The 14909-nt window shown below is 35.2% G+C and overlaps 1 protein-coding gene across 2 annotated transcripts in view; it reads left to right on the plus strand.

Moving 5' to 3' along the window:
• The window catches only part of Rnf130 (ring finger protein 130), a 94686-nt gene that overhangs the window by 19652 nt on the left and 60125 nt on the right, over positions 1-14909 (plus strand). For both annotated transcript variants that reach the window (XM_047555007.1, XM_047555008.1), the window contains exon 2: positions 12516-12710. In XM_047555007.1, coding sequence (XP_047410963.1) covers positions 12516-12710 — 195 coding nt within the window. The remainder of the gene's footprint in view (positions 1-12515; positions 12711-14909) is intronic.

Below are 14909 nucleotides of genomic sequence, written 5' to 3' on the forward strand. Positions count from 1 at the left end.
TTGAAGAAAACAACATGAATACACAAGATATAAATTGCAGTTTGACTGAGAGAAGAGATAAGAGAACATAAGAGAAACCTATCCTATTTGTGATTTTTACAGCCTCTCTATCCTTTTTTAGTGTCCTTTAGCCTTGCTGTAATCTGTTCAGTTCTCAGGTTGTTCTCTTTGATAAAGAAGAACAAAAAAGTTTTGAAAAATGTTTTCATCCATTATTTAGTTATCCCTGAACAGTAAATTGTTTCTTTCTTATTCTTGCTCAGAATATATTGGAAAAGAAAGAAAGAAAGAACTTTTTGAAAGGAGTTGAGAAAAGCTTTTTTGCTTCTTTCTGTCATTATCAACAACCTTCAGCTCTTCCTGAGTTGTTTAATTTTTTAAAAAATTTTTATAAATCTGTGCTATTGAGGTAGGATAAAAGGAAAAAAGATAGGTAGAAGGGAGACCAAAAGGGAAGGGAAAAGACTGTAACTGTAAATCTAAAAGACCCATGATCACACTTACTCCCCAGACCTAGTTTTTCCTCCATGCCTATTATTCCCAAATTTCTGAAGGCTACAAATCTTAGAGTTACTGTAAATTCTCTCATCTATGAAAATTTATCTCATTTTGATTAAAGCTTAAATATACTATAGCCTACCCAATGTATTTTCAGGTTAGATAAAGCAAAGGGAGATGTATTTTCAGAAACATATAATATAGGTACATTCTAAGTGTCTAGATAGAAGACACTGTGTCATCCTGAAGATTCTGAAAGAAGACCAGACCACCATAAATGTCTTGTGATCCTTGATCAAAGAATTGAGTTCAGGCTGATGCCATTCTTTTGCCCGCCCCTCACAAAAATTCCTTTAAAAGAAGAGCCCAGGGGTCAGACATATATATGCCTGTCATCCCAGCAGTTTGGGAGGCTGAGGCAGGAGGATCATGAGCCAGCCCCAGCAATTTAGCAATGCCCTAAGCAATTTAGGAAGACCCTGTCTCTAAATAAAATATGAAAAAGGGTTGAGGAAGTGGCTCACTGGTTAAGTGTCCTTGGGTTCAATCCCTGGTACCAAAAAAAAAAAAAAAAAAAAAGAAGAAGAAGAAGAAAAAGAAGAACCCAGGCTCTTGGGGTATATAGCTCAGTGATAGAACACTTGCCTAGTGTGTGTGAGATCCTAAATTCAATCCCTAGAACCACCAAAAAAAAAAAAATTTTTTTTTTCTTTTCTGAAAGAAGAGCCCAAAAGCACTATGACAACTAGAGATAGCCCACAAATGTGTATCTTCACCTTTCACTTTCTACTAAAGCTCTTCCTCTTTGCTAAAGCCTGTTGCATCCTTAAATTCTTTTCTGCAACCTGTCAAGAGCCTTGAAGACCCAAGTAGCAGGCTCCTCTGCCTCTAGAGACTCCTCCTTGAACCCCCTTATAGTGACACTATCAACCTACATTTGCCCTGATGGCTTTTGCATGAGTATTTTTCTGTTTTTTCTGCCCAACCTCTTTGAAGTTTAGTTTATGTTGTGTGTCTCTTGCAGGTTTCTGCATACAGTATCTCATTTTCTTTCTCATCAAGATAATTTGTAATTACCCTGCTTTCTTTTCTTTGCCCTGGATTTTACAGACTCTAAATACGTTGCTTTTTTTCCCAGTCACTAGATACTTTTCACTCTGGGTCTACGTTATGTTCAGGTTAGCAGTTCACCTAGGTATCCCTAGCCATTATCCTGTGGGAGATGAAATGAATGATAAAACAAATGAGGAACTTGTTAGTCTTCCTGCATTTAGATGGATGATATCTCCACAGTCCTGTAAATATGGAAACCTTGTTAGTAGATATGGAATCCATATTAGTACTCTGTTTTGTCTGTTAGTTTTGTGACCTGTTAAGAACTTTTATATTATTACTCGATTTGGCCAATTGCCCTTGATGTATTTTCCCTTCAGAGTCTTAGTTCCCTTATCTCTCATACATATTCTTGAATGCTTCTACTTACTTGAGTTTCCTTGAAAGACATATTCCCTTGACATAAAATATCTTATTTTTTTCCTCTCTGAATAGTAGTTGCAGAGGTAAAATTATACTTTCCATCATTATAGACCAATGTTGAACCTGCCTCCATGAGTCTTGTTGGTTATTTTGTATATTTAAAGTAAACTTTTATGTTTTTTCCGTTTTTTCCTAGTGCTTATATTTAGTGGTATATGGACATCTCAGATTATGAAAACTAAATCGGTTTTTATTTTTCTCATGTGAATAATCCTCTTCCAGCCCCCCACTTCATCCCACTCCATTTTCTTTTCATAGAGACTTATTTTCATGATTTTTTTTTAAACCCCAGGTTCCCTTATCTACCTCCTTTCTTAGCAGTTTTGCTTAAAGTCCTTTGATCACTGGTCATTCAACCTCTGGACAAGTTATCTTCTTCCTTATTAGCGTGAATTACATCTTCCATTGTGTTTTAAATTATGACCCAGGTAGCCTAGTCTTTGTCAATACTGTAATTAGGTCAGCGTAATTAGTACTGGAAATGTTAGTACTACAAGAAATGAGTGAATTGTGCCCTTCAATTGATGAATGGATAAAGAAACTGTGGTATATATATACAATGGAATATTACTCAGCCATAAAAATAATAAAATTATGGCATTTGCAGGCAAATGGATGAAATTGGAGAATATCATGCTAAGTGAAATAAGCCAATCTCAAAAAACCAAAGGATGAATGATCTCGCTGATAAGCGGATGATGACACATAATGGGGGGTGAGAGGGGGGCAAGAATGGAGGAAGAAGGGACTGTATAGAAGGATAAGAAAGGGTTGGGGGGAGAAAAAATTAACAGAATGAATCAAAAACTATTACCCTAGGTAAATGTATGATTATACAAATAGTATACCTCTACTTCATGTACAAAGAGAGAAACAAGATGTATCCCATTTGTTTACAATAAAAATGAATTAAAAAGAAATGAGTGAATTAATAATGCCTTCAGATACTGCTCTAGATTTTTTGTTTTGTTTTAATCATGAAATTGGTGTCTGTGTGTTGCCCAAAGCTGGCTTGGAACTTCTGGTCTCTAGTGATCCTATTTCCTCAGCATCCGCAGTTGCTTGAACTATAGACATCCCATCTTGTCTGGCTTGCTCTGGATTCTTGCTAGTATCCTTGTATCTCTATTCGTATCAGTGTTGAGTTACATTCAGTAGCTTTACTTTGTCATGGTGACAGCCAAAAAAAACCCAAGTACTGTACTGACTGAGCTTGGTCTTCTTCATCATAGGCAACTTCCTTGTTTTACAACAGGGATTTCAGCCTTGTGTGTTTAGGTAGATGATAATGTTGTTGGCCAGGAACTACAGACAGGAAGGAGGTCATATTTGAGGAGAAGATAGTAAGTTTGAAGTACCTAGTATTTATGGAGAGATATCTAGCCAGCAGTTGAATATTAAATACTATAACTCATGTGAGGGAGATTAAGTTTTAGATATCTTTATGTAGGTGGTAATTTAAGTCTTGAGAGTAGATATTTGCCCACTGAGCAAAGAGGGCCTCAAGGAAACCTTGATAAATATGTCCAGGTAAGGAACTAGCAGTGGAAAATGAGAATAATCAGAGAGGTGGGAGGAAAACACGATGAATAGTATTAAAACAAAGCCTCAAAAACTTTTACTGAATAATGAAGCCCTTTTGTAGAATGGGGAGTGATATGGATTAAATAATTAACTGAATTTGGTACTACGATACCAAATTTTATGAGGACTCATCTATAATTTTCACTTAATTTATAACATCTCTCACACATGAAGTATTTGTTGGAATAGAAATTATTTCTGAACGTGATATTTCATGTAAAGTGATTTGTATCAGCCATCATTTAAAAGTACTCTTACAGTGCTTTTTATTATGTCATGGAGAACATCCAACAGATATATTTGCGTTCTAAGGATGTGAAAAACAATCAGAATCCATTTGAGATGTACAGTAACTAAGTATAGAAGACAAACAGTAATGGATAGCTATTGACAATTAAACTTGCTGACAGTTCAGCTATGAATGAGTTGTCTTGCGATGTTGATTGACGTATCTATCACTCTAGGGGTACAGAATATATTTGTTACCTTCTTAACATACACAAAAGGGTAATAATTTGTATGAGATTTTGTTCTCTTACAACGCGACCAAAGAAGTAAAAATTGCCAGTTACTTTTGGAGAAAAATAAACACCTTTTACTTTTTAAAATACTATACTGAAAAGTAAAAAGTGGATAGAGTAAAATTTGAGCACCTACATAATCATAATCTTTCTGGAATCTGGAGGATAGTGAAATAAAAACTTTGAAATGCTGAAGGAAAATTAGGAATCCATAAATTTTTACTTAACCTGTCATGTAAGAAGGAGGACTAGCCAGGCACAGAGGCACATGCCTATAATCCTAGTGGCTCAGAAGGCTGAGGCAGGAGGATTGAGAGTTCAAAGCCAGTCTCAACAAAAGCACGGTGCTAAGCAACTTAGTGAGACCCTGACTTTAAATAAAATATAAAATAGGGCTGGGGATGTGGCCCAGTGGTTCATCCTTGCTACCCCACACCCCCAAAAAAGTGAAGACTAAAGAAACGTGTTTTCAAATGTAAAAATGGAAGTTTACCCTAACAAACCCTCATTGAAAGGATTTCTAAAGGATATAGAATAATAAGGAGACTGAACACAGAAGGAAAAGGTGAGATGTGAGTAGGATGGTGATGGTTTATAATGTGTGTCAACTTATTTGGATCCTGGGAGCCAACATATTTGGCCAAACATTATTCTTAACATTTCTTTGAGAACGTTTCTGGATGAGATTGACATTTGAATTGGTAGACCAAGTAAAACATGTTGCCCTCTTGAAAGTGAGCCTCATGCACTTTGTTGCACACTTGAATAGAACAAAAAGGTGACCCTCCCCCTAGTAAGAGAATTCCTCTTGCCTGCCTGCCTTCAAACTGGGACACAAGACTTTTTCCTGCCTTAAGTCTGAAACATCACTTTTTCCAGAATCTCCAGCTTGCCCACTCACCCTGCAGATCTTGGGACTTGACCACCTTCATAATTGTGTAAACCAATTCCTTATAATAAATCTATATTTATATATAAGGGAGAGTGGCCCTGCTAACACTTTGATTTTGAGCTTTTGACCTTCAGAACTGAGAATAAATTTCTGTTTTTTAAACCACCAAGTTTTGTACTTTGTTATGACAACCTATGAAACTAGTAAAGATTTTTTTAAGTCAGGTTATTCAAGAGGAGAATAGCATTGCTAATCATATATAGACCCTTTATCAGGGATACATATTAACATTTTAAGGGTAACTACTGGAAAATAGAACTTTGAATATATAGATGGAGGAAGAGAAGGAATAAAGAAATTTTGATCAGTGCATTCAAAGACAGGAAAGAAGGGAAGTTCAGAGGGATGGCGGTAATGTTGTCAGGGTTATGGTTCCTTTGACTCCATTTGCAGTTTAGCTTCAGTTTCATCCTGGGATTGTCCCTCTTTGTCATAGGATGCGTACCCACAACAATTTGAGTCACATGTTTTCTTATTCATATCCAGTGGGAAACAGAAAAATTAAGTTTTTCATTTCTCTGTGGCTCATCATAGGTCATCTGTCTACCTCCTCTTGTCACCTGGATCTGGTATTCAAATAGATGTCATATAAAACATATGAAAAGCTCAGATAGATGTCACATAAAACTCTGGAAGTGATCCAGAGCTCTCTGAATTAAATAAGATTTCTGGTTTGGTTTTCTTTTTTAAAATAAGCAGTTGCTGGTAGGCAGCTCAGAGTCTACTTCAAACCTTATTCTGATTCCACAGCCCTGTCTGAAAGTGGGACAGAATAACCAACAAACAGATAATTTTGACATAGAATGATTTGCTGTATTGTGCCTACTGAGACTTCCTTTCATGCCTCCTTCTCTGGAACTCAGTGGAAACATTAGAGAATTCTTTTAATTTATCAAGATCAAGACTAGAGTTTTTGTTTGGAAAAGAAGGGAATGGATCCCTTTCCTTGTGTATAATTTCCAATATTCTCCCAATTCTTATGCTGTTGACCTGATTTAGCTATATATTTTGAATACTGTAGATTCATATAAGTAAAAGAATGAAAAATAGTTTTTGGGAGAAAAAGGCTTCTTGACATGAGATATTAGTAAAAACATCATTGTTTTGGTAAGGAAAAAAAAAATAAGGTTCCATTGGTGTAATTGGAGACTCACTCCTAGGTCTACATCAGGAAAGTCAGAGTACTCAGGAAAATTCCCATCTAAGGGTCAATTGGAAAGAGAAGAGGTGGTAAAGACAGCTGTAGCAAAGAAGGGCTAAGAAGGAGGTAGTTATATCTTGCAGTCTAAGAGAGGAGAGTGCACAGTTGGGACAGATGTTGCTGAGAAATCAGTTTGGAGGACAAAGGGTGGGAATCACCAACATGGAAACTATTTTGAGTCAGAACAGTTTTAGTGAAGTGGTTAGATGCAGAAAGATTAAAATTGAAATGTGAGGAGAAATGAGTACTTAGTGAGGAGATGGGAATAGCAGATACTGATAGCTTTTGAAAAGAATGGCAATAAAGGAGAATCTTTCTGAATTACCTATTGTTTTCTTTATTTTTTAGATGGGAAAGATCTGTAAGTTTAAAACAGGGAAAAAAAGCAGAATTAAATATTAATATAAGGTTGTTGACAAATCAAGAAGGAATAGGCTCTCCAGATCATTTTTGCCATCCATTATGATAAAAAAAAAAAAATCCTACCAGAAAAGAAAAATTGTAACAAGTGTAATGAGGGGTGGGGGAGAAGGAAGAGGAAGGGGATTAAAAAAAAAATTAGAGGAATAAAGTACAGGCACTGGATAATGACATTTCAATGGTGTACTGCATGTAACACAGTAGTCCCATAAGATTATATCACTTAGTGATGTTGTAGCCTTTTTAGTTCTCTAATTGTAGGCTATGATATTTGTTTTATGAGGATATCCCTACCAACACGGTTCTCAGAACATATCTCCGTTAAGTGACACAGGAGGACTACAGGTATGATGTTAGGAGAAAACTGATTTATAAATTCACAAAAAAATAAGAGAGAAGGAAGAGTAAAACATTTTCAACAAAACTAAACATCCAATGAAGATAAGTAATAAAGAAAAGATGTTACATTTAAGTGGAAGTGTAGAAATAGTAAGAGAATAAGTTATATCTATAAAAATGAATTAAAGATTGAAAGGTAGACACAAATCTAGCAACCAAACACTAAAATTAAAATTTAAATCAGAAAGAAACAATAAATTGTATTTTTTCCTTTGAATTATAAAATTAGAATCTAGCAAAAGGAAAATGAGGAAAGACAAGGTAGAAGCAAGAAATCTAAAGATTAAAGAGGGAATAATTTATTTCAAGAATAGGAAAGCGAATAACCAGAATATATCTGATGATGGAAACATCTAAATCTGGAGAAACAATTTATTTTTATTTTTATTTTTAAACTGTTTTGTTAGAAACAACCAATAGAATATTACACCAGTTAGAACATTATCACATGAAACAGATCTTTGACACAAGACCTTTTTATTAATGTCAGTTTTTGCTTAATTTCCCTCAGTCACTCCTCCTTTTCTGCTTTCAAGTATGTAAAACATCCACTATGTGCCAGACATATTGGAAGAGATTCTGTATCTCACATTCTAGAAGGAAAGATTCAGAAATAAACAGCCAGTACTAATACAGTATGATAAATGCCAAGACGGATGCAATCTCGGTGCCATGGCAACTTGAAAAAGCACCCAAGTTAGTCTTGGTATGCAGGGATAGCAAACTGGAGAAGACATTTAAAGGGAATCCTGAAGCTCTGAAGGTTGTCAGCAAAGAAACATTTCAGGAGAAGGAAACAAGCCATATAGGCTCTGGGAGCAAAAGGCTTATTTGGGCAGCTATACAATGTGCCTAAAGTGAAGAGGACAACCTGTCTTGACTATCATTGCATTAAAATGCTTTCCTAGGTTTTTGCTTCTGTGTGGTCATCCCCCCTACCTCACCCTGCCCCCTTGAGAGATTTACAGCCTGGAGCAGATTGATGATTTTCAAGGCTAGGAAGGAAACAATTAACCCACGTATGACTACTACTACTTGGGATATTTGCATTTTTAAGAGATGAGGTTTTATAAAAATCAGAGTTTCAGACATTAGTGGGGAAGAGACTTTGTTCATTCATACATACATACATACATAAAATCTTTTAAATTTTCACATTTTCCTCTTTTCAGAATATTCTTCTCCTTTTTCCGGTATAGATAAGATATTTTTCTCAGATCTTGATCATTGTAAATTTGTATAGTGTTGCAGCTTCTGCGTATCATCCTATTTGATACTCGCAAGAACTCAAGAGAAGAACTTAGTCTTTGTTCTGTGTTCTTATATTAGTGATTTCTGTACCTGCTATTCTTTCAGAGTACTTTTCAAGGATTCCCACTAAACTTTTACCGTTACGCCATTCACTTCATCTTCTAAATTTCTAAGCACTCTTTTTTTGTTGTTGTTGTTCTAATTAGTCATACATGACAGTAGAATGCATTTTGACCTATCATACATAAATGGAATATAACTTCTCATTCTTCTGGTTGTACGTGATGTAGAGTTACTCCAGTTGTGTAATCATATATGCACATACTAAGCACTTTTTGCACTTTCTGCTCTCCTGTTGATATTTCTGTGCTAGTCTTAACACCCCAATAATTTTAGAGATTCTCTAAGATTTAAGACCCAGGTGTTTGTTTCATTGTACTTCTCTTTGACACTTAGTATGTTGCTAAGTAAGTTAAAATATTCATTGAGTTGAAGAGCTCATAATTGTTTGATTCCTATCAAGTAAATAAACGTCTTATTAATTTTGGATTCAACAGGAAAGGCCATAAATAAAAACATTTTTTAGTTGTATAATATGATATCTAGTATTACCTGTAGTTTCAAATTTTCATTATAACTTAGAAGTTTTTCTCTGCCCTGTAAGTAAAGAAGTTAGAGGTAGCATCCACTAATGAATTATAAAGAAAATGAAAAATGATTCTGAATTTGAGCAGAATTGCCACTGACAAATTTTAATGGTCATAATTGTATATATCTTTTAAGTTTTAATGTCGTCACTTAATAAATTGCCTTAAGTATAAACTGGTATTAAATTTTAAAGTAGTGTCACTAATCACTGTGGCCAATACTCTTGGCTCTTGTTTTAGAGCTGTTAATATTATTTCATTGTTCATATTATTTTTTAATTATGGGAAGGGATAACTAGATGAGTGTAGTACGGTAATACGTGGTCATAACAGCCCCTCGTTTTCTTCTCCTGAATAAAAATTAGTTCCTGGAATAGGAGCTTGCTTAGTTGATTCTTGCTTCTTATTGCCCATTATATGTTTTTCTGTTAGAAACATTTTCAAAACCTTTTCTGGATGATGATTTGGATGAATTTTGGGGAATGGGAACATTCATTTGCTCATACAGTCTGTCATTGGAATTTGTTTTGATTGTACAGTTGTTCATGGAATCTGTTCTTAGTGAGTAGAGATTCCTTTAGGACATTTTAAAGTTCTCTTCAGTAGGTTTGATGTATTTTGCTTTGTGGTTGCACCCCTTGCTGTGTCTTTTCAGTTTGAGAATCTTAGGGATATTACTGGCCTGCTGTTCTTCTCAGTGGACTGTGATACTGTCAGAAGGAAAGGGGAAGAGGAGACTTAGGGGCAGAGGGACATGAGATACAAAGCTGCTGGAGAATTGTGGGGGAATTTCACATACATTGGTGTAGAAAATCCTCAAGGCACCAGACTGCATCATGAGGCCAACTCAGGATGGATAGCAGTAAAAAGAAAGGGCATTTACTTTATTATTTATTTATTTTATTTTATTTTATTTTTGTGGTACTGGGGATTGAACCCAGGCCTACGTACCGCTAGGTGAGCACTCTACCACTGAACTACATCCCCAACTCTTTAAAAATTTTTTGAGATAGAGTTTCACTAAGTTACCCATGTTGACCCTGAATTTGTAATCCTCCTGCCCCAGCCTCCTGAGTAGTTGGAATTACAGGTTTGCCATCACACCCAGTGGGAATTTTTTTTTCTTTTTAAAGTACTCAAGACTAAAGGAATTTATTACAAACTTTTTCATATACACAACTCTGTAAGATAAGAATATGTCAGTCTTAGCCGGGCACAGTGGCACACATCTGTAATCCTAGCCATTTGGGAGGCTGAGGCAGGAAGATTGCAAGTTTGAGACCAGCCTCAGCAACTTAGCAAGATCCTAAGCAACTTAGTGAGACCCTGTCTCAAAATAAAAAATAAAAAAGGCTGGGGATGTGGCTCAAGTGTTAAGCACACCTGGATTTAATCCCTGGAACCCCACTCATTCCCCCCCCCAAAAAAAAGAAAGAATGACTGTCTCAGTCTTTATAAGTAAGTAAAAATTAAAGATAAGAGAATTTAGGTAATCTGTCACAATTGTTGATCTAGTTGATCTAGAATTTGGACCTCAAGTTTTGCTGATTTCATAAGTATATATTTTCCTCTTTACTACTTTATAAATGCATTTGAAACCACAGAGGAAGGATAAGTCACAGAAAAGCAAATGAGTTTCACAAGAAGACAAACATACAGACCTCTTTAGGTATGCTTGATTCTACATTTTATGCTGTTTATGCAGCAGTATATATGTTTTGAAAAATAAATACTTAAAACTAGTTCTTTGCTCTGTATTTGGATACAGTATTGGACATTTTCAAGACATTGGGGTTACCATAACACATGATATAAATGTTTGTATTTTAAAACAGTATAAATTATCTGTAAAGCAGAAAATCACTATAAGTAAACAATCTGCTCCATGATTTTGAAGTTTCACAATGTAATAACTGTCTCCCTCTCTCCACCTGCCTCCAGTGTTGAGGTCTTTGCATATACTAGGCAAATGCTTTACAACTCAGCTATACCCCATCATTCCCTCCATTTAATTTTATTAAGAAAGGGTTAATGTTCTGGAGTGCAGATGTTGTGACAGTATCAATCACCAAAAATTTTTAAAACATTCATCTCCTATTTACTATGTATTCAGAGACTTTTTGGTAGCAAATGTGCTCTCAGTGCTATCCCTGTCCATGATAATTACAAGAAAATTTGGGGAAAGATGTTTAAGTGGAAATGATAGATGTGATTTTTCTCTAAAGTTAGTGACATATCTGCATTTTACAGATAAGTACTATAAACACCCTAGTTTGTTTTGCTAAGCAGTGTGCTTCCAGTTGTGTGGGAAGCAAACATTTCCCCACTGTTGTAATCTTTTTATATACTATAATTATACTTTGTTATTAATTAATGCTTGATATTTTTAATAATTTATTTGCTTCTGATTTTTACCTTTTGTGTCAGTATGCTGTGTTTCCTCTCTTCCTCCCCAGTGCACACAGGACTGGCAGTGACTGACTGTAGGAGGATGGCCACTGCATATTGCTTGGCCTTCTACAGCTTATGTTTGATGGCCTCTTTCTCTTTCTGAACTGCCTTTCTCTTTAATTTTAACCTGTTCTGAATGTGAAAATGGGAGATGGGAAGAACAGTCAGGGGCTTCTTTTTAAGATTTGCAGAGACCACCAAAGCTGTGAAGGCCATATGTGTGTAATAAAAATTCGAAGAGTTTGGTCTGACAAATTCTAATGCACTTAGGGATAGTTGAAACAAACTATCTCCAAAAATCTAGACACATGACCTTGTAATGGTAGTCCCTAGGAATGGTCTTGGTGTTTGTTCAGTTAGGTGGATGCAGTATATGTATCTTAATGTGGACTTATGGAGTAATTTCTACCAATTATAAATTAGAGGAGGAGTATATTTATTCTACTTACATGTCATTTTAACTACTTAAATTTCTCAATAGAGGCACACACTGAACTTTTCCTAATTTCCTTTGACATTTATTAAGAAGTATATTCAGACATGTTTGGATTTCAGTAAGACTGCTTTATAACTAAATGGAAGGTGACTTTGACTTTTCCATTTATCCCAATCAAAATTAATCTCCTGTTTCCTCATGGTAGTGGTGTGTGTGGAGAGACTAGTAAGTGTAAGTAAATGGACAGAAAGTCAAGTTTAGAGAGTCACCTGGGTTTCTGAGGTTTTCTTTTGTGTTTTTCCTTTCTTCTTCTTCTCTTACCAACTAACCCTGGATATTGTCAGTCTCTTTTATTTTTGTCAATCTGTAATGTTAAAAAGTTCTCGTCTTTATTTGCAGTACAGGTAACATTTTAATGAACATCTCTCTCCCAATTCAAACATCAATTCAGATTCATTGCATTGTCCTTAGTGGATATATTCATAGCTCTGCTGGCAGAGAGTTACCTGAAGTACTGAAGATGTATATCCTTTTCAAAGAACAGTTGAACATTTTGATAAAGACTTAATGAATTTTATTTTATCTTTAATGTGTATGTGTGTTTTTTCCTTTTGCCTAGTTGCTGATCATCTGGGCTGTGATCCACAAACAAGGTTCTTTGTTCCTCCTAATATCAAGCAGTGGATTGCCTTGCTACAAAGGGGAAATTGCACATTTAAAGAGAAAATATCACGGGCTGCTTTCCACAATGCAGTTGCTGTAGTCATCTACAATAATAAATCCAAAGAGGAGCCAGTTACCATGACTCATCCAGGTAAACAAAAGGGGGCTTCTAGATTTTGTTTTTCTTTTAGAAAGTATTTCTTGCTACATTCTACCTCTAGTGAAATGATATAATTTTGAACATAATTGTCTGGTTATATTTACTTTCAGTATTGCCATTTGTTTGTGGAGATGCATGTCTTTTTTCCTTTAGTTGATTTTTTTTCTTAAATGATGGGAACAATTGTAAAACTTGAACTAATAAGTGACTGTAACTGAATCCTTAGTTGTTTCGCATTTTTACTTTTTGCTTGATAACTTTGAAAGATAATGTGTTTGATTTGAAATCATTCACCTAGATTATATCATGGATTCTTAAGGTTTACCTGGGAAGAATTTTTATAATCTCATCAGGATAAATGTTGACATTGACTTAGTGATTAATATAATTATAGTACTAACAATATTTGTTCATTTCTGTGGAAACACTTAGGATATTTCCTATGTAACTGTTTTCATAGTAGTTGCAATTTATTGAGCACTTACTATATAACATGCCAGCACTATGCCGTGAGTTTTTTTAGGTTTCTTAGATGGTCCTCACAGTAACCATGTATGATATAGGTTTTCTCCCCATTTTTCAGATTAGAAGATTGAAGTAATTAAGGGCCATCAGAAGAGAGCTCAGACCCAAGTTGGCTAGTGTTCATTCAATTTCACTAGACTGTCTCTTTAAATTGAAAACCAAAGTTTAGTTTCACATTCATAAAGATTTTAGAGTATAATGTCTTATTGAAGGAATTAACTTTTCATCTTACAGATTTTTGCATAATCTATTTTTAGACAATTTTCTTGCAGAGATTTGCTCACCTTAATTGAGCGTCATTGATTCTTTTGTGCATCATTTTTTTTTCTTCCTCCTCCTCTTTTTGGTATTGGGAATTGAACCCAGGCACATTCTGCCACTGACCTACATCCCCAGCCGCCTTTTTTTTTTTTTTTTTATCTTTTTCTTTGATAAGGTCTCACTAAGTTACCAATGCTAGTCTCCTGCCTCAGCTTCCCTAGTTGCTGGGATTATAGGTATGTACTACTATAACTGGCTTCTTTTGTGCATATCTTGATAGAATAGTACAGATGGTTTAATTTATTGTTCTGTGACTTATTCATTTGAAGTTAATTCTTTTAGAACTCTAATGTTTTTTCTAATTGCAGAAGTAGATGTTTATTATAGAAAAAACAAAATCAAAAAGCACAAAGAATAAAATAAAGTGTGTGGGTGTGTGTGTGTGTGTGTGTGTGTGTGTGTGTGTGTTTAAAAATTCCCTAGAGATCACTGGAGTTCTATAGCTTAATTCTTTTAGGTAAACCAGAAGGAAGTGAAGGAACAGCCTAGAGGGTCTGGGTCTGTATGCGGGACCACTATATTCAAGACAGTAGTTTTTCTGCTTATGTGTAGTTGTGCATTTGCTTTTCACAAATGCCTTAGAGGGAAGAAAAAGTATTTGAAATTTTGGCCCTCACCTAGCTTATCTTCATTCCATGCTGATTTCTTCTTTACCAAAAACAGAAAGCAAAATGGACAGGGGGAAGTTCAACTGTGCAAAATGTATCCTCTTTCCCAGTGATGATGTTTTGTATTTTTTATTTTTCTGTGGTGGGAATTGAACCCAGGACCTTGTGCCCAATGATGTTATTTTACATATACAAAAACACAGAGAAGTAAGTAGAATGAGAGTACTTTAATACAAATGTAGGAATATTGGGAATTATAAAGAAGGAATTAAAATATTTATAAAGGTTTTTAAAATTACTTTTGTTTGCCAGGCATGGTGGTGCATACTTGTAATCCCAACAGTTCAGGAGGCCAAGGTAGGAGGCGTGCAGGTTTGAGGCCAGGCTGAACAACTCATCAAGGCTCTAGACAACCTAATGAGACCCTGGAGATATGGCTAGTGGTTAAACACCCTTGGGTTCAATCCTTGGTACTAAAAAAGCAAAAAAATGATTGTTTTTGTTTAAAAAGGGAGGAAAGTCTCCATCAATTAATGCAGATATCCTGTGTGTCCTTTAAAGCATTAGTTTATTCAGATATGTTCATAGATGACCCATAGAAGAAAAAAGGATGAATGGTAAAGTACATTTTGGAAAGTGCTTGAAATGTGTGCTATTTGTAGAGGTTTCTAGTATTTACTCACATATTGAGATCTCTGAGAACTCTTAGAGGAAAGAACCTGTTTTATTTTATTAA

The sequence above is a fragment of the Sciurus carolinensis genome, chromosome 6, assembly GCF_902686445.1.
Source record: "Sciurus carolinensis chromosome 6, mSciCar1.2, whole genome shotgun sequence".
Classification (NCBI taxonomy): domain Eukaryota; kingdom Metazoa; phylum Chordata; class Mammalia; order Rodentia; family Sciuridae; genus Sciurus; species Sciurus carolinensis.